This window comes from Malus sylvestris, chromosome 7, assembly GCF_916048215.2.
Source record: "Malus sylvestris chromosome 7, drMalSylv7.2, whole genome shotgun sequence".
NCBI lineage: Eukaryota > Viridiplantae > Streptophyta > Magnoliopsida > Rosales > Rosaceae > Malus > Malus sylvestris.
The window spans coordinates 3600454-3621346 of NC_062266.1; the positions used below are offsets into that span (position 1 = coordinate 3600454).

Sequence of the window (20893 nt, forward strand, 5' to 3'; positions counted from 1 at the left end):
CTAAATAGCCCTTATATTAAGCTTGTGGTTCAATGTCCTAGTTGATTCGGCTTGCACCTGTGTTTTGGGTTCGAAACTCTTTTTTTTCTATTGTAATATTTTAGAATCCTCTCCCTCTTTAATAATACTTTAAAAAACAAACAATCTTACTTTAAATTAATTATTTTATTTATTTATAATATAAAAAGTTCCAATTATAAGCACAAACATTCGTCAATTTGTCACAATTTTTTTTTTTTTTTGGAAACTTGTCACAAAGTATTTTGGAGAGGAACAATCTTTAGAGTCAAGCTTTCCTCTGTGAGTTGTATCACCTTCCATTAATCTTATCCAAAACATATAAACTCGTTGCAGTCTCATGAAATGTAGAGAGGCAGAAAACGATGAGCTCACAGCTCTTATCTTTCCCACCTCTACACCCCATAACCAACACCATAACGCCGCCACTTCCACCACCACCGCCACCAACTTCGTCTCGACTCCGCCCCCCAATCTCAACCCCAAAATCACAAACCTTTCACACCCTTTCCCAACGAACCCACATTCCTTCTCATGTCTACAAGCACCCTGCAGCCATCCTCCTCGAGCTCTGCACTTCCGTGCAAGAACTCAACCAAATCATCCCCCTCATCATCAAGAACGGTCTCTACAACGAGCACTTGTTCCAGACTAAGCTTGTCAGCTTGTTCTGCAACTATGGCTGCCCCAGTGAGGCCGCTCGGGTTTTCAACACCGTTGAGGACAAACTCGAGGTCTTTTACCACACTCTGCTCAAAGGGCATGCCAAGAACTCGTCTTTAGGTGACGCCTTTTCGTTCTTTTGTCGAATGAAGTATGATGGTGTTAAACCTGTTGTGTATAATTTTACTTATTTGTTGAAAGTTTGTGGTGACAATGCTGATCTTAGGAGGGGAAAAGAGATTCATGGGGATCTAATTAGTAGTGGGTTTGCCTCAAATTTGTTTGCGATGACCGCAGTTGTGAATCTGTATGCGAAATGTAGGCAGGTTGATGAGGCATATAAGATGTTTGATAGAATGCCTGAGAGGGACTTGGTTTCTTGGAATACAATTGTTGCTGGTTATGCGCAAAATGGGTTGGCAAAGATAGCTATGGAGTTGGTTATACGGATGCAGGAGGAAGGTCAGAAGCCTGATCCGATCACATTGGTCACTCTTTTGCCTGCTGTTGCAGATTTTGGGTCTTTGATAATTGGAAAATCAATTCATGCGTATGTTGTAAGAGCTGGTTTCGAATCGCATGTAAACCTTTCTACTGCTCTTGTAGACATGTATTCAAAATGTGGATCGGTGGGGACTGCTCGGTTGATTTTCAAAAGGATGAAGCACAAGACTGTTGTTTCTTGGAATTCCATGATAGACGGGTACGTACAAAATGATGACCCCAAGGAGGCAATGGAGGTTTTCCAGAAGATGTTGGATCAAGGCTTTGAACCAACAAATGTTACTATAATGGAAGCTTTGCATGCTTGTGCTGATTTGGGAGATCTTGAGCGAGGAATGTTCGTACATAAATTATTGGATCAGATGAAACTCGGATCTGATGTTTCGGTCATGAACTCTTTGATATCCATGTATTCGAAGTGTAAGCGAGTTGACATTGCTGCAAAAATATTTAACAAGTTGCAGGGTAAGACCCCAGTCTCATGGAATGCATTGATATTAGGTTATGCGCAGAATGGGCGTGTCAGCGAGGCTTTAAGTCACTTTTGCGAGATGCATTCGCAAAATATAAAACCAGATTCATTTACAATGGTAGGTGTCATCCCTGCTATCGCGGAGCTATCAGTTACACGACAGGCTAAGTGGATTCATGGACTTGTAATAAGAAAATGTTTTGACAAAAACATTTTTGTGATGACTGCTCTTGTTGACATGTATGCAAAATGTGGAGCTGTGCACACTGCTAGAAAACTTTTTGACATGATGGATGAGCGGCATGTGACGACATGGAACGCTATGATTGATGGATATGGAACAAATGGGCTCGGAAAATCTGCTGTAGATCTGTTCAATGAAATGAAAAAAGGAACAATAAAGCCGAATGATATAACATTCCTATGTGTGATCTCTGCTTGCAGTCACTCAGGTTTAGTGGAAGAGGGTCTACAATACTTTGCAAGCATGAAAGAAGATTATGGCTTGGAACCTGCAATGGATCACTACGGGGCCATGGTTGATCTCCTTGGTCGAGCTGGCCGGCTAAATGAGGCTTGGGATTTTATTCAAAATATGCCTATGGAGCCTGGTATTACTGTCTTCGGAGCCATGTTGGGGGCTTGCAGAATTCATAAAAATATAGAGTTGGGGGAAAAGGCAGCAGATAAGATATTTGAGTTGAATCCTGCGGATGGCGGGTATCATGTTTTGCTTGCTAATATATATCAAACAGCTTCGTTGTGGGACAAAGTGGCCAACGTGCGAACGATGATGGAGAAGAGAGGGCTACAGAAAACCCCAGGCTGCAGTTTAGTGGATTTGAAGAACGAGGTTCACACTTTCTATTCCGGAAGCACAAGCCATCCCCAATCCAAAAGAATCTACACTTTTCTGGACACTCTGGGAGACGAGATCAAGGCGGCTGGTTATGTGCCGGACACCAATTCAATTCATGATGTGGAAGCTGATGTTAAGGAGCAGTTGCTCAATAGCCACAGTGAGAAGCTGGCTATTGCGTTTGGGCTCTTGAACACTACTCCTGGTGCAACCATACACATTCGGAAGAACTTACGAGTTTGCGGAGATTGCCATAACGCAACCAAGTACATTTCCCTTGTAACTAGACGGGAGATCATCGTTCGTGACATGCACCGGTTCCATCATTTCAAGAATGGAACATGTTCGTGTGGCGATTATTGGTGATTATATCTTTGTTCGATTTATATTTTTGGCAGTTGTGTAGTTGCCACTTTCCTGTTGTTTTAACGGGCTAAATTGCCATCCCTGTCTGGACCGAAGAATTCTCCTGTTGCAGCCTCGGGGAACTTTTAGGGAACAAAATTAAGAGATAAGGAAAACAGTAATGTTAAAAATGTTATCACAAAATACTATGTATTGGCATTCATCTCAACTAAGATTCTTTGAATACGAGGTACTGCATAACTGTAAGACCATACTCGTTACAAAGCTATGTAGGCTATATTGCTCACTTATATTCTGCAATCTCAAAAACTCGGGCGGTTCCGTCAGTAGATACTGAAACAAGAAACTCTTGGTTGGCAGAAACGGAAAGAGACTGGATGGTTTCGGTGTGGCCACTGAAGGTTCTAACACAATCCCCAGAGCGGCTATCCCAGACTCGAACCTTTCCATCCCCGCAACCTGTTGCTAGGTAATTTGATTGACCAAGCCATGTCAAGCATGTCACTCCATCCTGCCCACAAGTGTGATGTTTTTCATTAGACAGCAATTTGAAATTAACACTAACACTGGCTGGAAGTAAACACGCGTAACAACTCGGAATATTGGAACTGGATAGGTAGATATATATATATAGTACAAGAAGAAACTCCAACAGACCTCATGTTCACATGTAGCACGAGCTGACGAAGAAGGCAAATCCCAGATAACAAGCTTCTTATCCATACTTCCAGTTGCAGCCCATGGAGAGCTGCCATACCCAATTAAATTTATGAGTATAGTGAAAGTATACTACATGATTTAGAATCACCATGATTGCAATTGCAAAGATATATACGATACATATAGTTTCCTTGTACATGCTGTCATGTTTAAGACGAGAACAGGAATCAATGGAGGTGAGAAGACACAACATGTAATAGCTTTTTATCAATCCAAAATTGCAGCACTGTGGGAATGTCACCATCACTACTCTAGGCTGGACTCAAGGAGATGGTCTTTGGACACTAATGGAACCTTTTTGTGTGCAGATCTTATTACAATCACATCCCCAAAATGGAAACGGAGCAATCTGTCCATCCTTTCGGCTGATATGGAAATCTATCAAAAGTCCAAATTTTGTCTTGGTTGGTAGCTCATAGCAAGGTCAATACATGTGACAGGGTTCAGACAAGACGCCCCTATCTTACCTTGCTGCTTCAATGGTGCCCCTTATGTAATCTGCCTCTGAATCAACCAACCATACCTTTCTTCGTTGTCCAGTGACTTTGAGTTTATGGCTGACGTTGTTTAGGGAGATGGGTATCTAAAAGAATTGTTTTTCCCTCATCAGTGAATCCCATTCTCCGTTGTGGAAGGGGAAGAAAGCTAGAGTATTGTTTGGCTGTATGTTTCATGCTGTGAATTGGGTTCAATGGAGAGAAATAAAAGGATCTTCGAGGATTATGGGGGAGCAAAGCAAGTATTGAGGAGCTTTGAGATGAAGTTCAGTTTCTATCAGTCTTATGGGCTTTGGTTTCTAATGAGTTCACTGGAATATCGATTCCGTTGCTTTGTTTAGATTGTAATTTGCTAGTCTGGCTGTGGTTTTGTTTTAGGCTGTTAATTTGGTCTGCTTGGTCTTGTGGTAGTGGCGTTTGGACTGGTCTACTAGAAGTCTAGACCACCCTCTCCGTTTGTTTTCTTTTTTCCTTACAAAACTCTCTATAAAAAAACAATTTGCAGCACGGTTTCATAAATATTTTCTCCAAAATTGCAGCAGTCTTTCATAAATTCATAATTAAAACAGTTCAATTTGAATGTCTGAAAGGCTTGAATGTACCTTGGTGCAAGCCCGATGCATTCAACAGAATCTGAATGTGAAGCTAGGGAACTAACAACCTGTTGTTGTGAAAAAAGGACTTCTATTAAAAGCCTGATAACTCGTAGAGCGAAACCAAGGAACTAACCAATGAGCAATCGCAATGTAACAAAAGTACATCACACCTTTCCAGTAGTTATGTTGACGATATGGATAGAGCCATCTTCAGAACCAGTATAAGCTAGAGTTGAATCAGAGTTTATTGCCAAACATGTTAATCCAGCAATATGGTATGGGTGACCTAAAAGACAGAAAAAAGTCAAAATTTCCAATATGAGGACAAACAAATACCGTTTCTGTGACAAATTCAAATAGACAAAACTGCTGGATATCAGAAACAACATCAGTTCAGTCTTTCACTTCCTGTTAACGTTACCAACTTTTAGCAAGATAAAATGGCACAACTCATTAGTATAGCATGACAGATTTGGTCTGCAGCGTTTATGCATTGAAGCTCAAAACTCAGGATTAGATGCAAGGAATTAACTCGTGATACATAAGGAATGATAGATGCTAGCACCATGATAGAAAAGGTACTTTAGGTAAGTTAACTGAACAAACTAAATGAAAATGGAAATATAGAATTAAAAGAAATTCATCACGGGTAATCAACTTTGGTGAAAGGATGAAAAGATAGAGCTTCGGCCCAAGTTTCTGTATTGACACCTCATAAAATCTCAAATTTCTGCCCATACATTGTGTATATTGGCCGAAATTTCAGACCTTGTATGCGAATGTCATTCTTCTCGGATGTATTGCAACAAAATGTCAGAGCGTCATCCTTATCATTGTTTGGTTTAGGGGGTTCTCTGCTCTGTCATATTACGATTTTGAACCGGTAGCTTCTTAATGAACTTGGAACATTGCAACATCAACCGGTAGCTCCAAAAAATAGAGGGGAAAAATAAATAATCACAATCATTTCGATTCAAGGTTTCATACTACCTATTTCTATACTGATTTTTGCTCCAAAACCTCAACTAACTCGTAAGAGGAACAACATAGGAAAGTTATATGATAACTTGAACAGATACCTTGTATGACATGAATGTTTTCGCCACTTTTTGGATTCCATATTCTCAAAGTTGCATCAGCAGAACCAGTGCATATTGTTTTACCTTAAGCAAGCAGCAAAAGACATGAAAACATATATCAATGGTGACAGTTAAAAAAACATCAAAATGCTTTTTGAATCAGTTTAAATAGATTAAATTCATGATATAACAGTTTACGAAAAAAGAGGAAAGGAGTGAGAGAAGCAGACAGATTGAAGCACAAAGATGAAGAATAGTTACCATCAGGGGTAAAATCACCACAACTCACGTTACTACCATGGCCTGAAAACATATTAAGATAGGAACCATTGTCAGCATTCCACATCCAGACCGTGCAGTCCTCTGAACCAGCCAGGACCAGATGCCCCCTAGGATGCCACCTGACCCACTGAGAAATCACATAGTCCATATTAAATTTCTAATAAAGTAAGTACAATCACAGTAAGAAATAGAGCCTAAAAGTTTTACCTCAATGCCCCCTCCAGGACCTTCGAGAGTTTTTTTCAGAACTCCGTTCGCTACATCCCAAATTTGAATAATTCCATCCAAGCTTCCGGATGCAAGCAACAGCCCATCAGTACTAAATGATAAATTAGAAACAGAATCCTTATGACCTGCAGAGTAGCGTAGATGAAGTTAAACTAGCAAAGTGGGCATAAAATCCAATGAGTACATAGTTTGGTACTTTTAAGCTAGGTTTCTCATATAAAATTGGGTTCAGACAAATGCACACGAGCATGTAAAATATACAGATATTCTCTCGTACACCTACCTTGAAGCTCAAAAGCATAATCTCCTACTCCAATTCTCCAAAGAAACCCTCTGTCATCTCCACCACCGGTTGCAACCAAAGTAGGATCTGTTGGGCTGCAGACAACTGTGTAAAGCTCACCTGTCCCAGAAAGGAAAGGAAAGTAGTTGATACCCTAAACTTTCAAGTAATCCAAGAAATTGAATTTCCCGAGCTAAGCGGCAAAGCATCAAGCTAAAGCCAAAGCTAATACAGATTTTATTTCCTAACCAACCCATGTGCAGATAAAATAAACAATAACAGGTCATATAGATTTCATTTCCTAACCCTAACACAAAAAGCAACTGTCAAGAACTCCGTCGAGGGGCAGAATAATCTACAGTTTCAAAATCAATGCAGCTAGAGAGTGAAGTAAACATTAACCCTTGCATCTTATCTCAGTGATGCCTATAACAACCTTAAGAAAACCCCTTCAGTATAAGATTCTGAAATTCCTCCAGCATAAGTTAATAATGATGCAAAAACATAAAACATTTCTGCCTAATGCTAACTATTTGCATCTTTCTCGGCTGAGTTTCACTCGCTTCATCATTGGCAAAATGTACAACTCTTGCAAGTACAAGGTAATAACTTGGTAGTCAAGTCACTATTGATTATTTCAACTTAATTGACTGTTAATAACACATAATGTCTGTAGCAGGTGAAATGCACAAAGAAACACAGCAACTGAAACACTTACCGTTATGGCCAGTGAACGTGTGCATGGAATCATCGTCATCAGGCTCATCTGAAACCACCATAAAACATACATACCATACCAAATCAATGTAATTAACTCAAGAGGAAAAACAGAACAAAACCCATTTCATACACATTGAATTATCAGCGTCCGAGATGATATCGGTTCTAGTGAAGTAAGCATACCAACACTTTGATCATCTGCATCAGGAAGATCTGCAATCCACAAGAAATTAACAAAAATTTCAAATATTACTCTTTACACGAAAAAATAGATATAGATATATATATAGAGGGTGAGGACCTTCGTCATCAACAGTGGATTCTCGGATTATGTCATCTTCATCAAGAAATATCTCCCCCTGGTCATCTTCTTCTTCATGAAAATCATGAGCTGGATTGCTCATCTTCGTCTCTAACACACAGACACAGAGAAGTTAATTAGGGTTGAATTCTTACGAATATAGCACGGAGGAGGAGGAGGAGGAGGAGGTTGATGGAGTAGGGGCCGACGTGTGCTCTGGGATGCCAGTGGCGGCGGCGCAGCAATAGACACAGAGAAACAGAGAGAAAGTTGGACAAGGAAGAGTTGTGCGGCGTCGGAACGACTCGGAAGTGAATTGTAATAGTGATCAGATGTCACGCAGTCTATTTTCTTTCTTCAAACAGCCACTTATATGTCGCCACGTGTAAATAATATTCCTTTTTAGTGAACTTTTCATCTGCGGTTCCCATTTTTGATGCGAGCTGAAGCAAAACCCCAATTTCAAAATTTAGGGTTTTGCAGAGAAATTAGGGTTTTGCAGAGGCATCTTCTTACTCTCTCTGTGTTGGTTGCAGAGATGCTCCGAGTGTTGAGGATCAAGTGAAATCCGCTATCTTCAACCATGTCGTGGTCTGGGCTTTGTAAGAGAGCTCTTCCCCTCTCAACTTACCTCACAAGCTCACACCTTTTCACTCTCCAGTCCAGGTAAATATTTCCATTGCTTAAAAGGACATGATTTCCGAACTCCATTTTTCTCCTTCTGCACGCCCCTGTTTATTTCTGTCTTGTGATTCCCGATTGGCTTATTCAATCAAGTGGCAAGGATTAAACAGGGGTTTGCAGAAGCCGGAAAAAAAAGTGTGCGGAAATCACTTCCCGGCTTAAAATTGCGGTTAGAGAATATAACTTTGTGAATGCCATGTGTGCTTTGTATCAAGTTTGAATTTTTTGTTGTTGAAATGATATGATGATCCAGATGCATTCCCAGTTGTAATTTTAATGGAGGTGGTAGTAGTATTAGTAAATATCAGAGGCATTTCAGCCATGGTAATAAGAATATGTGGCGGCGCTTTGAGTTAAACTCGTTCGACAAGTGTGGTAGTCAGCTCTCACCATTTGCTTCTCAATCTCTGTTAAGAAGAATCCAGAGACCCTATTCATCTCTGGCTGCCACGCAACGAAAATCGCGCAAGATGCTTTACTACTTGACGGGTTTGGTTTTTGCAATGGTGGCAGCCAGTTATGCAGCTGTTCCTCTCTATAGAAGATTCTGCCAAGCTACAGGGTATGGAGGCACTATCCAACGCCGTGAGGTCTGATTCTTTTCGAATTTTCAGGCTGTAATATTGGTTTCTTTTTGTTTGATTTAACAATGATTTGCACCTTTGCTTTATTTAGAGTGTTGAACAGAAGATTGCTCGGCATGCTAAGGATGGCACAGTCACAAATAGGTCCGCATTCTGCTTCTAAAGTAACAGAGCTTGTCTCTTCTTATGGTTGTGAAATCATTAAATCCTTAATTTTCATTTTACTTTTATGTTTTCCATGCCTATGGTATTCATATATGAATGCTTTCTAGGTCCTACCCCTATCCCAATTACACACGAGTTTCACTCGATTTCAGAAAACATTATGGAAACCTTTGTCTCTTATTCTTGAGATGTAAATCAGAGTTTAATTAGTAGATTCAGAGGAATCTGAATGATGTTAACAACGTTTATATTCTCATATGACATCCTCTTGCAGGGAGATAGTGGTGCAGTTCAATGCTGATGTGGCTGATGGAATGCAATGGAAGTTTATTCCTACACAAAGAGAGGTTTTTCCTTTCACAATGTATTTATTTGTTTGCTACATCCATTATTATTCTTAACTACATATTTTTCAAAGCAAAGGCTCTCTTTACAATTTTGGTGCTTTACCATAACATTCTTGCTTTATTTCTGGAAGGTAAGGGTAAAGCCTGGAGAAAGTGCACTTGCTTTCTATACCGCTGAAAACCGAAGTTCAACTCCAATAGTTGGTGTCTCAACTTATAATGTTACCCCTATGAAGGTACTGCCCGATAATCTTTTGTTGTGTTTATTCACGTGTCTGTAAATTCCATTTCTTGACTATAGTATGAACTGTGCCTCAATGTATTTCATTGGGTTTTAATAAACCTTGATTATCTAGATCTCATGGAACACTTTGTAACCCGAGACAGGTAATAACACAAAATGCACTGTTGGATGAGCTTGAGATAGCTCTATACAGTGCCGTGAAAGTTTCCATTTTCTTGGCTTTTGAAATACAGTTTATTATATTGATGTAATTTCTTGACATAGAGAGTGGTCTGAGGACAGTGAAGGAACAAATAGAATCACTGTATGAAATCAATGCCTGCCTAACGAAACATTTGAAAGATGCCTTGACATAAATGCATCGATATGGCCTCAGAATTGAAAGCATATTTGTGTGGGGAGAATGACTAGTCATGAGAAACATCTCGTGAAATCAAGAGCACTTATGACGAGGCAAGGGATCATTGGTTTGTGCCAGTTTCCATCGTAGATACAGCTTATGAAATCTTGAAGAAGAAATTAGTTGGGTTGCGCTTGATTCTAGTAGGGGCTAGTGAGAAATCTCCTGGTCCAGATGGTTTTCCTATGACAGTTTTCCAAGAATGTTGGGATGTGGTCAAGGGTGATTCTTGACTCTTTTCCAGGATTTCTTTTCAGGGTCGTTAATGCTTGCCATAATATGACCTATATTTGTTTAATTCCCGAGAAACCCCATCTTAGCAGCCCATAATCTTGGTTATAAGTTTGTATAAGATTGTGGCAAAGATGCTGGTGCAATATGATTTAGGAGTCGTCTAATGTAAACATATGTTCACTTTTATCTCGGTTCCAAAATCATGCCTATTGTTTTGGTGCTACATTTTTAAACAACCTTTCTAATCTAACAACTTGGAAGCATGTTTCTAGGAGTTTCATGCACACATCAGAATTTTTGGGTTCTGATAATTGTTCATTTCATTTTTCCTGTAAAGTATTGCTCAACTATGCTCTGGTTAGTGATAACGTAATGTTTCTTTTCCCAGGCTGCAGTTTACTTCAATAAAATACAGTGCTTTTGCTTCGAGGAGCAGCGGCTTCTTCCGGGGGAGCAGATTGACATGCCTGTAAGTAGTGTGCTTTAAATTACTAATTGCTTAGAAGCAAAATTGCTGTACTGAAAGACATGTTACTTTTTCGCAGGTGTTCTTTTATATCGACCCCGAGTTTGAAACAGATCCAAGAATGGACGGTATCAATAACATAATTTTGTCCTATACATTTTTCAAGGTCTCAGAGGAATAAAGACGGTCTGCCATTTCAATAATTCCGAACGTGATTTGCATAAAGCTATAGAAACGACCAGACTCGAAGAGTCGAGGAAGAATATTTGGTGTTTTCTTTTCCATATTTATTGCAGATCATGTTTCTGCAGTAGGTTTCAATATATGGATGAAAGAAATGTAAAGAGGTCATGGTTTTGACAATAAAATTACATTGGTTATACTGTTTTTATACACTGAATTATTTGTTCATTCATTTGTTTCTTCAGTATACCTATTAGTTTGTCGATACATCTGCCCAACAGCATACGCCTGCAATCAAGGTCTCTAGTCCGATTCCCGCCTCCCCAAGTATTGCTTGTATGTGAAAAATTGAAAAATTAAGAGCTTGTTTGGATGTGCTTTCAAATTGATTGAAAAGCTTTTAGAGAATGTTTTTTTTGTTCCAAAAGCACTTAAGTGCTCTCTGCAATAAGCATCAGTTATATGCTTCTTCCAGGAATCACTTTTACGTGTTTTTTCAAAATTTACTTGCATTTTTACTAAGAATTGGTTCCAAAAATATGTCTACCAAAAATGTTTTCAAGTATTTTAAAAACACATCCAAACGAGCTGTAAGTAGTAAAAAGTCTAATATAGGGTTGCCATCGTTTAACTGTTGATGAAGAGATACGAAGAAATTGAGGTTCCATTATAAAACCAATTGGGAATATCAAGGTTCTTTTACTTTTATATCCTCATAAGATGAATCGTCTTCCTCGTAAAATCATCTCCTTGCGGTAATGCCTATAATGACTTACTAGTTCGAGTTGCTAGTTGAACTTCGAGATTCAATTAATTGAGATTTAGTTAAATCTCAACGGGTACGGGTGAGCAAAGCTCCGTACAACACAGAAATGACCAAATTAAACAACAGATACAACTCTCTCTCTCACTTCACCACCCACAGCAACTTAATTATGCTTTGCACCGTGAATGGAAAAATTAGCATCAACAAACAAATAAAATCATCAACAAAATGCAATTAAAATAAACATATTTGATCGGGGCAAAGGACACATTAAATTCATGGCAGAGATGAATGAGGAAAAAAGAGGTGAAAGAACTACACCGGCGATTTCGGGTATACAAGAAACACCGGATAAACGGTGACTGCAATCTTTAACTTTCAAAAGATGCAGCAAACAAGGTGAAAATGACTACATCCTGGCTTGCTAACCAAATACGATATTGAACCTGCGGATATCTAATATCTGTACATACACCTCCGGAAACACAGACCAAAGGCGATTTAGTATTTGTAACCCGACAAACACAAGTCTTCTTGTAAGCTTGAGAACTATACACCCAGAGGACCCTAAAATTGGGATTGAGAGTTACTTCCACCACCAGAACTGTCTAAACAAGTATATTTTCCTCATCCGAGCTTCGTATGCCATGAAGGCTCGCGCTTTGACAGGGTCAGCATTCAAATACTCAAATGCATACATCTGTTTAGCCTCTTCCAAACCATCAATCTCCATCACAGCCTCTAGTAGTTGAGGGGCGTCAATTGAGTATTTGCTTTGCTCCATTGCATCAGCCAAGCGACGAATGCTTGACGCCACAGCCATCATTGCATCCTGAAGGGCTTCTGAGCCACGAGGGCGTTTCGGAAGTTCTCTAAGTGGCTGGATCGGAGGGGGGTCTTGAATACCATCTCGCATCTTGTTATACCCTTCTTCTGGTTCACTATATGTCTCAGTTCCATCTGTCTCACTTAGGTCATCTGAGCTTGGAGAAAGAAATGAGGCAGAATCATCTTCACAATTCTTCATCTCACTTGGATGGCCTCCATCCTTCATCTTAGCCCAGCGACTAGGGACTTGATAGTTTCCACAAACAATTTTGAGTTCATCATACATCTCTATTGGCTTGCCTCGAAACCCCTTTGCATCAGGATGTGCCTATTTATGGAATTAACAATATCACCAATATGCATACTATAGATAGAAGCATGAAATTTGGAAGAATAAAGAAGAAATCGACTCACTGCAATGTATCTCTTCCAAAGTTCGTGATTGTCACACTCGATCATCTTTGTAGTGGGATTCCACCTGAAACCATCTTGACTCAGGATATCCTTCATTGCCTTATACCTCTTCTTTATGGTCTTAAGACGATTAATGACCTTTTGATTGTTTAAATTCAAGTTGAAACGAGAGTTCACTGCAATACAAGCAGCAGTGTAAGCATGTTCATTAAAGCTCTTGTCAATTTTGTTTCCATGCCTAGCTTGAATAGCAAGGGAATCAATTAAACACTTATCCATTGCATGCGACCATACAACATTTCTTCCAGCGTTTCTTCCTTTTTGCTTCAAATCCCTTCTCTGTCTATGCAGGTCGTAGTGATCCATCTCAAACTCTGAAAATCAAATGATAACAAATAAATAAATAACCCAATAACTAGTTTGGTGCTATATGAAAGAATATGGTGCACATAAACTTGCAGGTGGGGAGTAATTATAATGGAAAAATCCTGAGGAACTCAAAAAGAAAGAAAAATGGATTTCGAGGTCAACTACTACTTGCAGTTTTTCACCCAGCTTGTTATAATCTCTGGCCATCGTGATGTGCATATATGAAAATGGACTTCCAATGTAGTATAAGATACAACAACTATTAATATGTATTTAATGCGCAAGAAAAAGGTCAAAACATGTACAAAATTCAATCATACATCTGCCAGAGGTCATGATGGTCACTCAAAGGGTTAGGTTCAGCAAATCAACTCTAGACCTTGATAACTCTAACTACTTAAAATCCATGTACGGATTACCAATTCCATGAATGGATAAGTCTAACTACTAAAAATATATGCTCCCTAATCCAATGATCTCCCACTGCTGAAAGTGTGTTTATTAATGACATATGAAATCATACAACTAATAATAAAATTACGCTCAGCATATAATGATGATAACTACTACTTACAGGTCCTACCCATACTCGTATTAGATTTATCTCAGAGGTAATGATACTTTCACTCAACATCAACGGAAAAAAAGGATAGGGCCAATTAACAAATGTGGAAGTGTCACAGGGACTCATACGCAACAGTAAACTTCAACTAACATCTCATAGCACCGAAAATGAGTATATACATTCATAGACAAAGTAAATGAAGAATGAGGATAAACAACCCTTATAGAGATTTCTGTTCTTCTATTTTGTCAAAAAGCAATCCCATATGTACTATGCTTCTCAAGATCGCAGAAAAAACGGATGTCAGGAGACAAAAGAATTGTAAAGTACAGATTTTTCAAGCCTCTCACGAAATAAAAACTGTTGCTTTACGAAGTCCCTAGTGTTTCGTCTACGTCCAGTGTAAAATAACAATTGTTCAAACTCCAGAAACTACATTGTCAAAGCAAGTAAGAGTGTAATTTCATTACAGTCTATCGAAATACTGAGACGGTGAAGCAGCTGGATTTTCAGGTTGCAACTCAAAATTGATCACGATTGCATGCTTCCATTCCTCGAAAACAAAAGTAAAGTACATATTCATATGGATTGGGGGTGACTTCAATCTTTTCACAGGCAAAACTTCATTACATATGTTTATATAAAGAATTCCATACTACCTAAACAAGCTCAAGCAATTAGAATAACATGCTATTTATACACTCGCACAGTGATATAGTGTATGCATACATGCAAACATACATTTATACAGCTAGAGAGAGAGAGATACCCTGGTCAATGGAGAGAGGAAGTAGCGATCTTTTTAAGTGGTGGAGCTCTCTCGCCGGTCAGATTGCCTATTCCCACTGCATCTGATCGCCGGGAGATGCAGAGACGGCGTTAGGATGAGGAACGAGGACCGCTGCCACACTTCATTTGGGAAATTAGGGTTTTTCTTTTTGTAATTTTTCTTCTTTTTTTTTTCTCGAGAAAAGTTGGAAAATTTTTCTCGAGTGGTGACACTTTCTCGAAAGCCAAACGCTAAAGAAAAGTGCATTTGGTCTTCCGCTCCCGTACGCAATAGTTTGTGGATTTGCAGGACGGACTTATCATGAAGTGCCACGTATACAAATGTACCACGAGAGGAATGCTGCTGTGACTTTGTAATTGGTATCGAATTGGTGATTACGAGATCTAAACTTAAAATTTAAGTTATAAAAGAATATAATTGGATTAATTACAAAAAACTTCTATATGGTCGGTTGATTTTGAGTTATATTACTAATCATGGACTGCTTCAATTGTGAAATTTTGCCTCCGGATTTCATTATACAATTCTCGTAGTTTTATTTTAATTTGGTTGGTTTTGAATTTTTGGTTTATCAGTTAAAGTTTGATTTTTAATGAATAAGATTTTTTATAAGTATTCATTAAAAATCTGTAGACCTCTCGGGGTCACTCTTAGTAATTTCGATAAAGCTCAATCCCACAAACACATGGAGAAAAACCGTTTGAGAATTGGAGAAAAACCGTTTGAGAATCAAAATTATAAGGAAAGAGAAATAAACACGAAAAGGCATGAGCATTTTCCTAAATTAGACTTCTATACATGGAAATCTCCAACAAAGTTGGAGTCAACCCTTTCAGTTATAAAAACAACGGTCAACCCATTTGATCTAATTCCTTTACGACTTTAACTCTGCTTCCAGACGAGTTTTCTGACGCCGTTTCCAGCAATTTTCGACGACAATGAGCTTATCCACCACCCTTGATCAACTCAGCATCACCCAAGCTTTCATTTCCACCCAAAATTCACTCCATTTGATTGCCATTTCCGGTGAGTCAACGTCCTTAACTTCTGAGCTCCTCGACGGCAAACTTGTTGTTTCCAACCACTTTGGTGCCATCCACTACCACCAATCGACAACAGCCCAGGAACCCAAAAGGATCTCCCTAGGTCTTGATCGCTCGTTGGTGTAGTGACGGTGGCACGGCGAAGCCACCATTTTTTTGGTGGTCCATGAATTTGACAGTGGTTTTCACCATCCTCCAGTCAATTCTGGACTCCGATGAAGGTATGAAAATTACTCCATTAGTCGTAACGTAGCTCTTGGTAAATTTTGAGCCATTTTGGTGATTGTTGAAAATTCTGTCAAGAGAGGCCTACAGCCACCGCCTTTAGTGGAGCTTGACCAATGACCCGACGTGGACTTTCTAAGCTAATTGTGATTCTCTGAATCCATATTTGATATCTGTTTGATGTGATTTTATTGTCTGCATTTAATTTAGTAAATGGCCACCAATTGGCCTTTATGGTAGGCAAAGATTTGATCCCTGGTTCGTAATGAAATTTTGTATTTTGTTTTGCATATTATATGAGTATCTTAGGAACTTACGGATTGGAAAATCTATGTGGATCTTCCGAATTGAATTATTATGGTAGTTGACCCTACCGTTGACCACGTTGACCGCTGATTGACTTTTGGTCAACATGTTCCGAATTTTTGTAAATATGGAAATTAACGCTACTAAAGACTTTGACAGAGTCTAGTGGGCATACTGTAAGATCCCACATTGCTCGGGGGAAATGAGGTGATGTGCCTTATATGTACATACTCACCTCCCTATAGTAAGACGCGTTTTGGGTGGAAGCCCAAGAACAAATCCGTGAGGTCGTGACCTAAAGCAGACAATATCTTACTATGCGGACTAGGATGTGACAATTTGGTATCAGAGTCACTCCCCCGCCGGAAGTGTGCCGACGAGGGCATCAGGCTCCTAAAAGGGGTGGATTGTAAGATCCCACATCACCCGGGGAAGATGAGGTGATGTGCCTTATATGTACATGCCTAGCTCTTTATAGTAAGACGCATTTTGGGTGGAAGCCCAAGAACAAATCCGTGAGGGCCTGACCTAAAACGAACAATATTTGACTATGCAGACTGGGATGTGACACCTACATTGGTCACTATGACATCTTAGGGATGTGCACTTCAGTTTGCGTGCAAGTGGCACCTTACTATGATTCATATGCTGATTGAGCTTATAGGTAGGTGACACACCCCACCCAAAATGTCCACCTGGACTCTGTATCGAGCTGTGCTGGCCGACACCTAGAAGGTGACGAAGCCATAAAGTGTAGCGATGTGGAAATGTGAATCAATTTAAACCTAAAAGTGCTTAAATACAAGAGTGTGCTGGGAGCAAGAATGAACCCAATTCACACGTGATGACAGAACATAAGTACAACACAGTAAAATAAGGTGAGAAATTATACCATTGAAGGTAATTGTCTACCCCAAGATTGCCAAGAATCCTCATCGATATGAAAGCTCAGCTACTAAACCCTAGAGGGGCGAAAAACAAGGGTAAGTGGGCCTGAAAATAAAATTTTATTAAAAACCTTTGAAAACATTATAATCCATCGCCGTAAAATATGCATAGTTTCCAAAATATACATACTACGTATAGTATGAAAATACTTACCAAAGCCTGTAATGTTGGAAATATGCCCTGAAAGTCAATCTTTGGAAGAAACCTTTCAGGACAAATGAATGGATGTATAGATGACTCTTATACATCAAATGGCAAAGATACTAATTAGGACTATCTCAATGAACGATATATGTCTTAAATAGTGAATCCATGGACAATGGATCGATTGAAGAAGTAATCTAATGATGTTAGACTACAGAGACCTTCTTCACATAACCATCATGTCCAAAAGGTTCCTGGTCATAGGATTGTCGGAGGGAAACTGACAATGCATAGACTAGTACATACTATGTCCGCTTCAATTGGAAGGATGGAAAGTCTCATCCCATTCGTGTAGTGACACTAAGACAAGTATGTAGGTGCTCATTAAGGGAATGAGTTCACTGAACACAATCGAACGAGAGTACTTGCATGGAGGTCTACTCACATGTCAAGCAAGTAACTCTTATGGTTGGAATAATGTAAGTAGTCCTTTGACCTGAGGCATCGTCGTTGTCTTGTGGTTAAGTACTTGATCTTTGATTATGTCAAAGTCACCCCATTCGCGGGTATCCACGGCATAGTTGGGGTTAAGCCACTTATTCATGAAGGCAAGTGAATGCGCAACAAGGAATCTCTAATCTTCGTTAAGAGAGGAAGAATACTCTAAGATATGATTCGGGAATCTTCGGCCGAAGCATCGAGCGTAATAAAGGAAAGCGTTCCTATACGACTCAGTTGAATCATATAAGAAGGAATAATCACATTAGGGGTTTGACATAATATATTCATACCCTAATGATGTGATTGAGAGTATTGTTTTAGAGAATGATCGAATTACATTGTAATTCCAACTGAATAGGTTCTCCGAACAAAGTCTACATTAGCTTGGATAGCCATGATTTATGGTTAGATGTCACTCATGGCTTGTGAGTTCTTCTAGATGATTAAATGTAGTAGTCAAAGAAGAAGGTGAATTAAAAGGAAGTTTTAATTCACTAAGTGATTGGATTAAATATAATCAATTGGATTGGTGCCAATCACCTCACTGCCTTGCTAATTAGAACCTAAAATGATTGTACACCGATACACTCTTGTAGTGATACCACTAATGGATGATGGAAATAATTAATTGGATTAATTAAGTGTTGTGATTAATTAGAAAGTCTAATGAAATCATAAAAGCGATATAAGATCGTTTTGGGCTTAAAGAAACATTTGGGTTTAATTGGGCCCATTGGGCCTAGACCCATTGGGCTTTTATTCAAGTATAGGATGACTTGAAATAATAAAAGCCCAAAGCCCAAACCAAACACTAAAGGCCGACCACTTAAAGGGAAAGGGAGAGAGTGAAAGTCAAGTTGTTGACTAGGTTTCTTTTTGTCTATATAAGGAACTTTATAAAGATATTTTTCATAAGGGTTTTTGTGTGTTCAAAACAACAAAAAGAGAAAAGAAAATATCTCTCTTTTAACACCCAAAAGGCCGGCCACCATAAGGGAGTTTGAGCTAATCATCTTCTCTCCTTTTTGGTTACTCCTTCATTCTTCTCACTACACTAGTGGGTGTGGATCTTTAGAGATCTTCTACTTTGGAGACTAAAGGAGTACCAAAGGAGCACTCATACTAACAAAGTGGAGGAGGCAAGGAGGGAGGCTAGGGTCAAGGAGTTCAAGGAACAAAGGGCTTGGAGGTGGTCCATCCTTGGTCTAAAATCTAGATCAAGAGGTATAGATCTATTCCTACACTTTGTTCTTAACTTAAATGTTTTTGATGCATCATATATAAACCTATGAACTTTGAAGGGGATTTGCATGACTATAGCTTTGATATTATGTGATAAATGCTTCCGTTGCTTTCGTATATAAAATTTGATTTGTATATGCATGCTAGTCATTTGAAATCCCATATGAAATCTCATAAATTTTCCTTCATGTAAAACGTAAATAAGGCATGACATCCCAAAATCTCAACAATAAAATAAGTAAAATCAGGTTCTCAATAATCTATGCTAGCTCACCAGTCGGAATCGCCTAATGTGACTTATATGACAGGACTAGGTTTAATCATAATATACACTCTAGTGCTACGATCAAGTGAAGATTGGCGATAATCGCGGTCACCTACAAGTCGGAGTCGCCTAATGCGACCTGTACGATAGGACTGTCACCTACTTGGATCTAAGGCGAACGCGTGGTGCATGAGGTAAATATCACGTGAAAGATTGGCTCTGGCCCGGGGAGAGCACTAACACTGGGGTGCAACAATGATGAGCAGACTATGTGAATATAAGCATGCCATAATGATGCAATAATTCAAATCAACATAATAACCTTACCTGTCAGTAAACTTACATGCGCATCCCATAGGATTATTGAGCATTTCACCATAGTACAACATTTCTAATAATGATATTTAATCATGGCATGATATATGCATAAATCAATAAGCATTTATGGAAACTATCGATCACACACACACACACACACACACACACACACACACACAATAAAAAGGAAAAGACCCTCACCTGAAATCCGCGCTACAACTCCCTAGCACGAATATCGAAGCGTTACAAACGATTGTCGCCTAGAACAATTATCAAGTCACATCTCATAATTCTTATTGATAGAACACATAACTTACATAAAACATATCCTCAATGTCTTTCTAGAATGATTTGAAACCCATTGACAAAAAATCAACCGTCAGTCAAAGGTCATTGGTAGGGTCTGCAACCCTACGTAACTTGATCCAGAAGATCTGCACCTCGGATTCCCAATCTGTAACTTCCCAAGAGTTTCAATCAGCTTTTAGAACAACATCCTAAAGTTTTGGAACGATCCAACAGTCGGATTTCGACCAATTGCTAAAATTAAGTGGTGGTCAACGTTTTATCTTACGAACTTAGGAATCCAATTTGGGAAGATCAGTATATCGGATTTCTGATCCGTTAATTCCTATTATCATTAAATATTACGTACTATAATGTATTAAAGTTTGGTGACGATTTAATGGTCGAATCGTCGAATCATAAAATGGTCAAGTGATGTAATATTTCATACTAGGTTCAAACTATCAAACTACAATAAACGGTTTTAAAAATAGACATCATAACAACAAATTTAACTCAAAAAGGCAACATCGGCCCACTGATCACGCGCTGCCACACGTGGCGGTCGGCCATCCCTACTCACCAGAAAATTCAACTATTTCCAAAAATTCTCAAATTTTATAGGAATGGAGATCTCAACAAGTAGAGCAAGTTTTATACCTTTGGCCAAGTCCAATTTGACTGGGAAACGTCTGAAATTCACTTCAATCCGTCGGAACCCTAGAATTGTGTGTGCTTCAATTTGACCTCAAAACGTACTCTGACACCTCAACCACTGCTTGGGCTTTGTTCCTGGGGTTAAGGGAAGTCTATTGGTGGTGGTGATTGACGAAGTTTGTTTCAGAAATGACGGATCGCCGATGTGGGTGCCCTCGAAGCCATCGATGCTAAATCACGAAACCTAGGCTTAAAATCCACCAATTAATGGATGAAAATGGAAGAGGGGAGATCGTGGGATGATTTCCAGGTGCTGGTCAGGTCACATGGTT

The 20893-nt window shown here is 39.1% G+C and overlaps 3 protein-coding genes and 1 pseudogene across 4 annotated transcripts; 2 read left to right on the forward strand and 2 right to left on the reverse strand.

Annotated features, from left to right (window-relative positions):
* Window positions 1-273: 273 nt before the first annotated feature.
* LOC126628984 (pentatricopeptide repeat-containing protein At1g11290, chloroplastic) lies at window positions 274-3107 on the forward strand. The gene has a single exon (XM_050298868.1). It carries the CDS (start codon window positions 384-386, stop codon window positions 2880-2882), a length of 2499 nt encoding a protein of 832 aa, XP_050154825.1. The 5' UTR covers window positions 274-383; the 3' UTR covers window positions 2883-3107.
* Window positions 3055-8173, reverse strand: LOC126628985 (uncharacterized; annotated as a pseudogene).
* LOC126628986 (cytochrome c oxidase assembly protein COX11, mitochondrial-like) lies at window positions 8109-11103 on the forward strand. 2 transcript variants are annotated; one of them, XM_050298869.1, is made up of 7 exons: window positions 8109-8254; window positions 8526-8862; window positions 8948-9000; window positions 9296-9385; window positions 9505-9604; window positions 10635-10715; window positions 10792-11103. In XM_050298869.1, the coding sequence occupies exons 1-7, from the start codon at window positions 8172-8174 to the stop codon at window positions 10891-10893; spliced, it is 846 nt and encodes a 281-aa protein (XP_050154826.1). In that variant the 5' UTR covers window positions 8109-8171; the 3' UTR covers window positions 10894-11103. The 2 variants fall into 2 exon arrangements, with proteins under 2 accessions (XP_050154826.1, XP_050154827.1); XM_050298870.1 differs by having other exon boundaries at window positions 9296-9368; window positions 9500-9604.
* A 787-nt stretch (window positions 11104-11890) lies between these two features.
* LOC126630338 (uncharacterized) lies at window positions 11891-14851 on the reverse strand. Its single transcript, XM_050300424.1, has 3 exons — window positions 14607-14851; window positions 12904-13277; window positions 11891-12817 (listed from the first exon to the last, which is right to left on the reverse strand). The coding sequence occupies exons 2-3, from the start codon at window positions 13267-13269 to the stop codon at window positions 12248-12250; spliced, it is 936 nt and encodes a 311-aa protein (XP_050156381.1). The 5' UTR covers window positions 13270-13277; window positions 14607-14851; the 3' UTR covers window positions 11891-12247.
* Window positions 14852-20893: the final 6042 nt, after the last annotated feature.

Excerpts from the sequence above, each read along its gene's own strand:
- LOC126628984 (XM_050298868.1), top strand. The coding sequence starts at position 384 with ATGAGCTCACAGCTCTTATCTTTCCCACCTCTACACCCCATAACCAAC.
- LOC126628986 (XM_050298869.1), top strand. The coding sequence starts at position 8,172 with ATGTCGTGGTCTGGGCTTTGTAAGAGAGCTCTTCCCCTCTCAACTTAC. Across the intron at positions 9,001-9,295 it reads GATGGCACAGTCACAAATAG|GGAGATAGTGGTGCAGTTCA; the intron begins GTCCGCATTCTG and ends ATCCTCTTGCAG. Across the intron at positions 9,605-10,634 it reads ATAATGTTACCCCTATGAAG|GCTGCAGTTTACTTCAATAA; the intron begins GTACTGCCCGAT and ends TTCTTTTCCCAG.
- LOC126630338 (XM_050300424.1), bottom strand. The coding sequence starts at position 13,269 with ATGGATCACTACGACCTGCATAGACAGAGAAGGGATTTGAAGCAAAAA. Across the intron at positions 12,818-12,903 it reads TTTGGAAGAGATACATTGCA|GCACATCCTGATGCAAAGGG; the intron begins GTGAGTCGATTT and ends TTCCATAAATAG.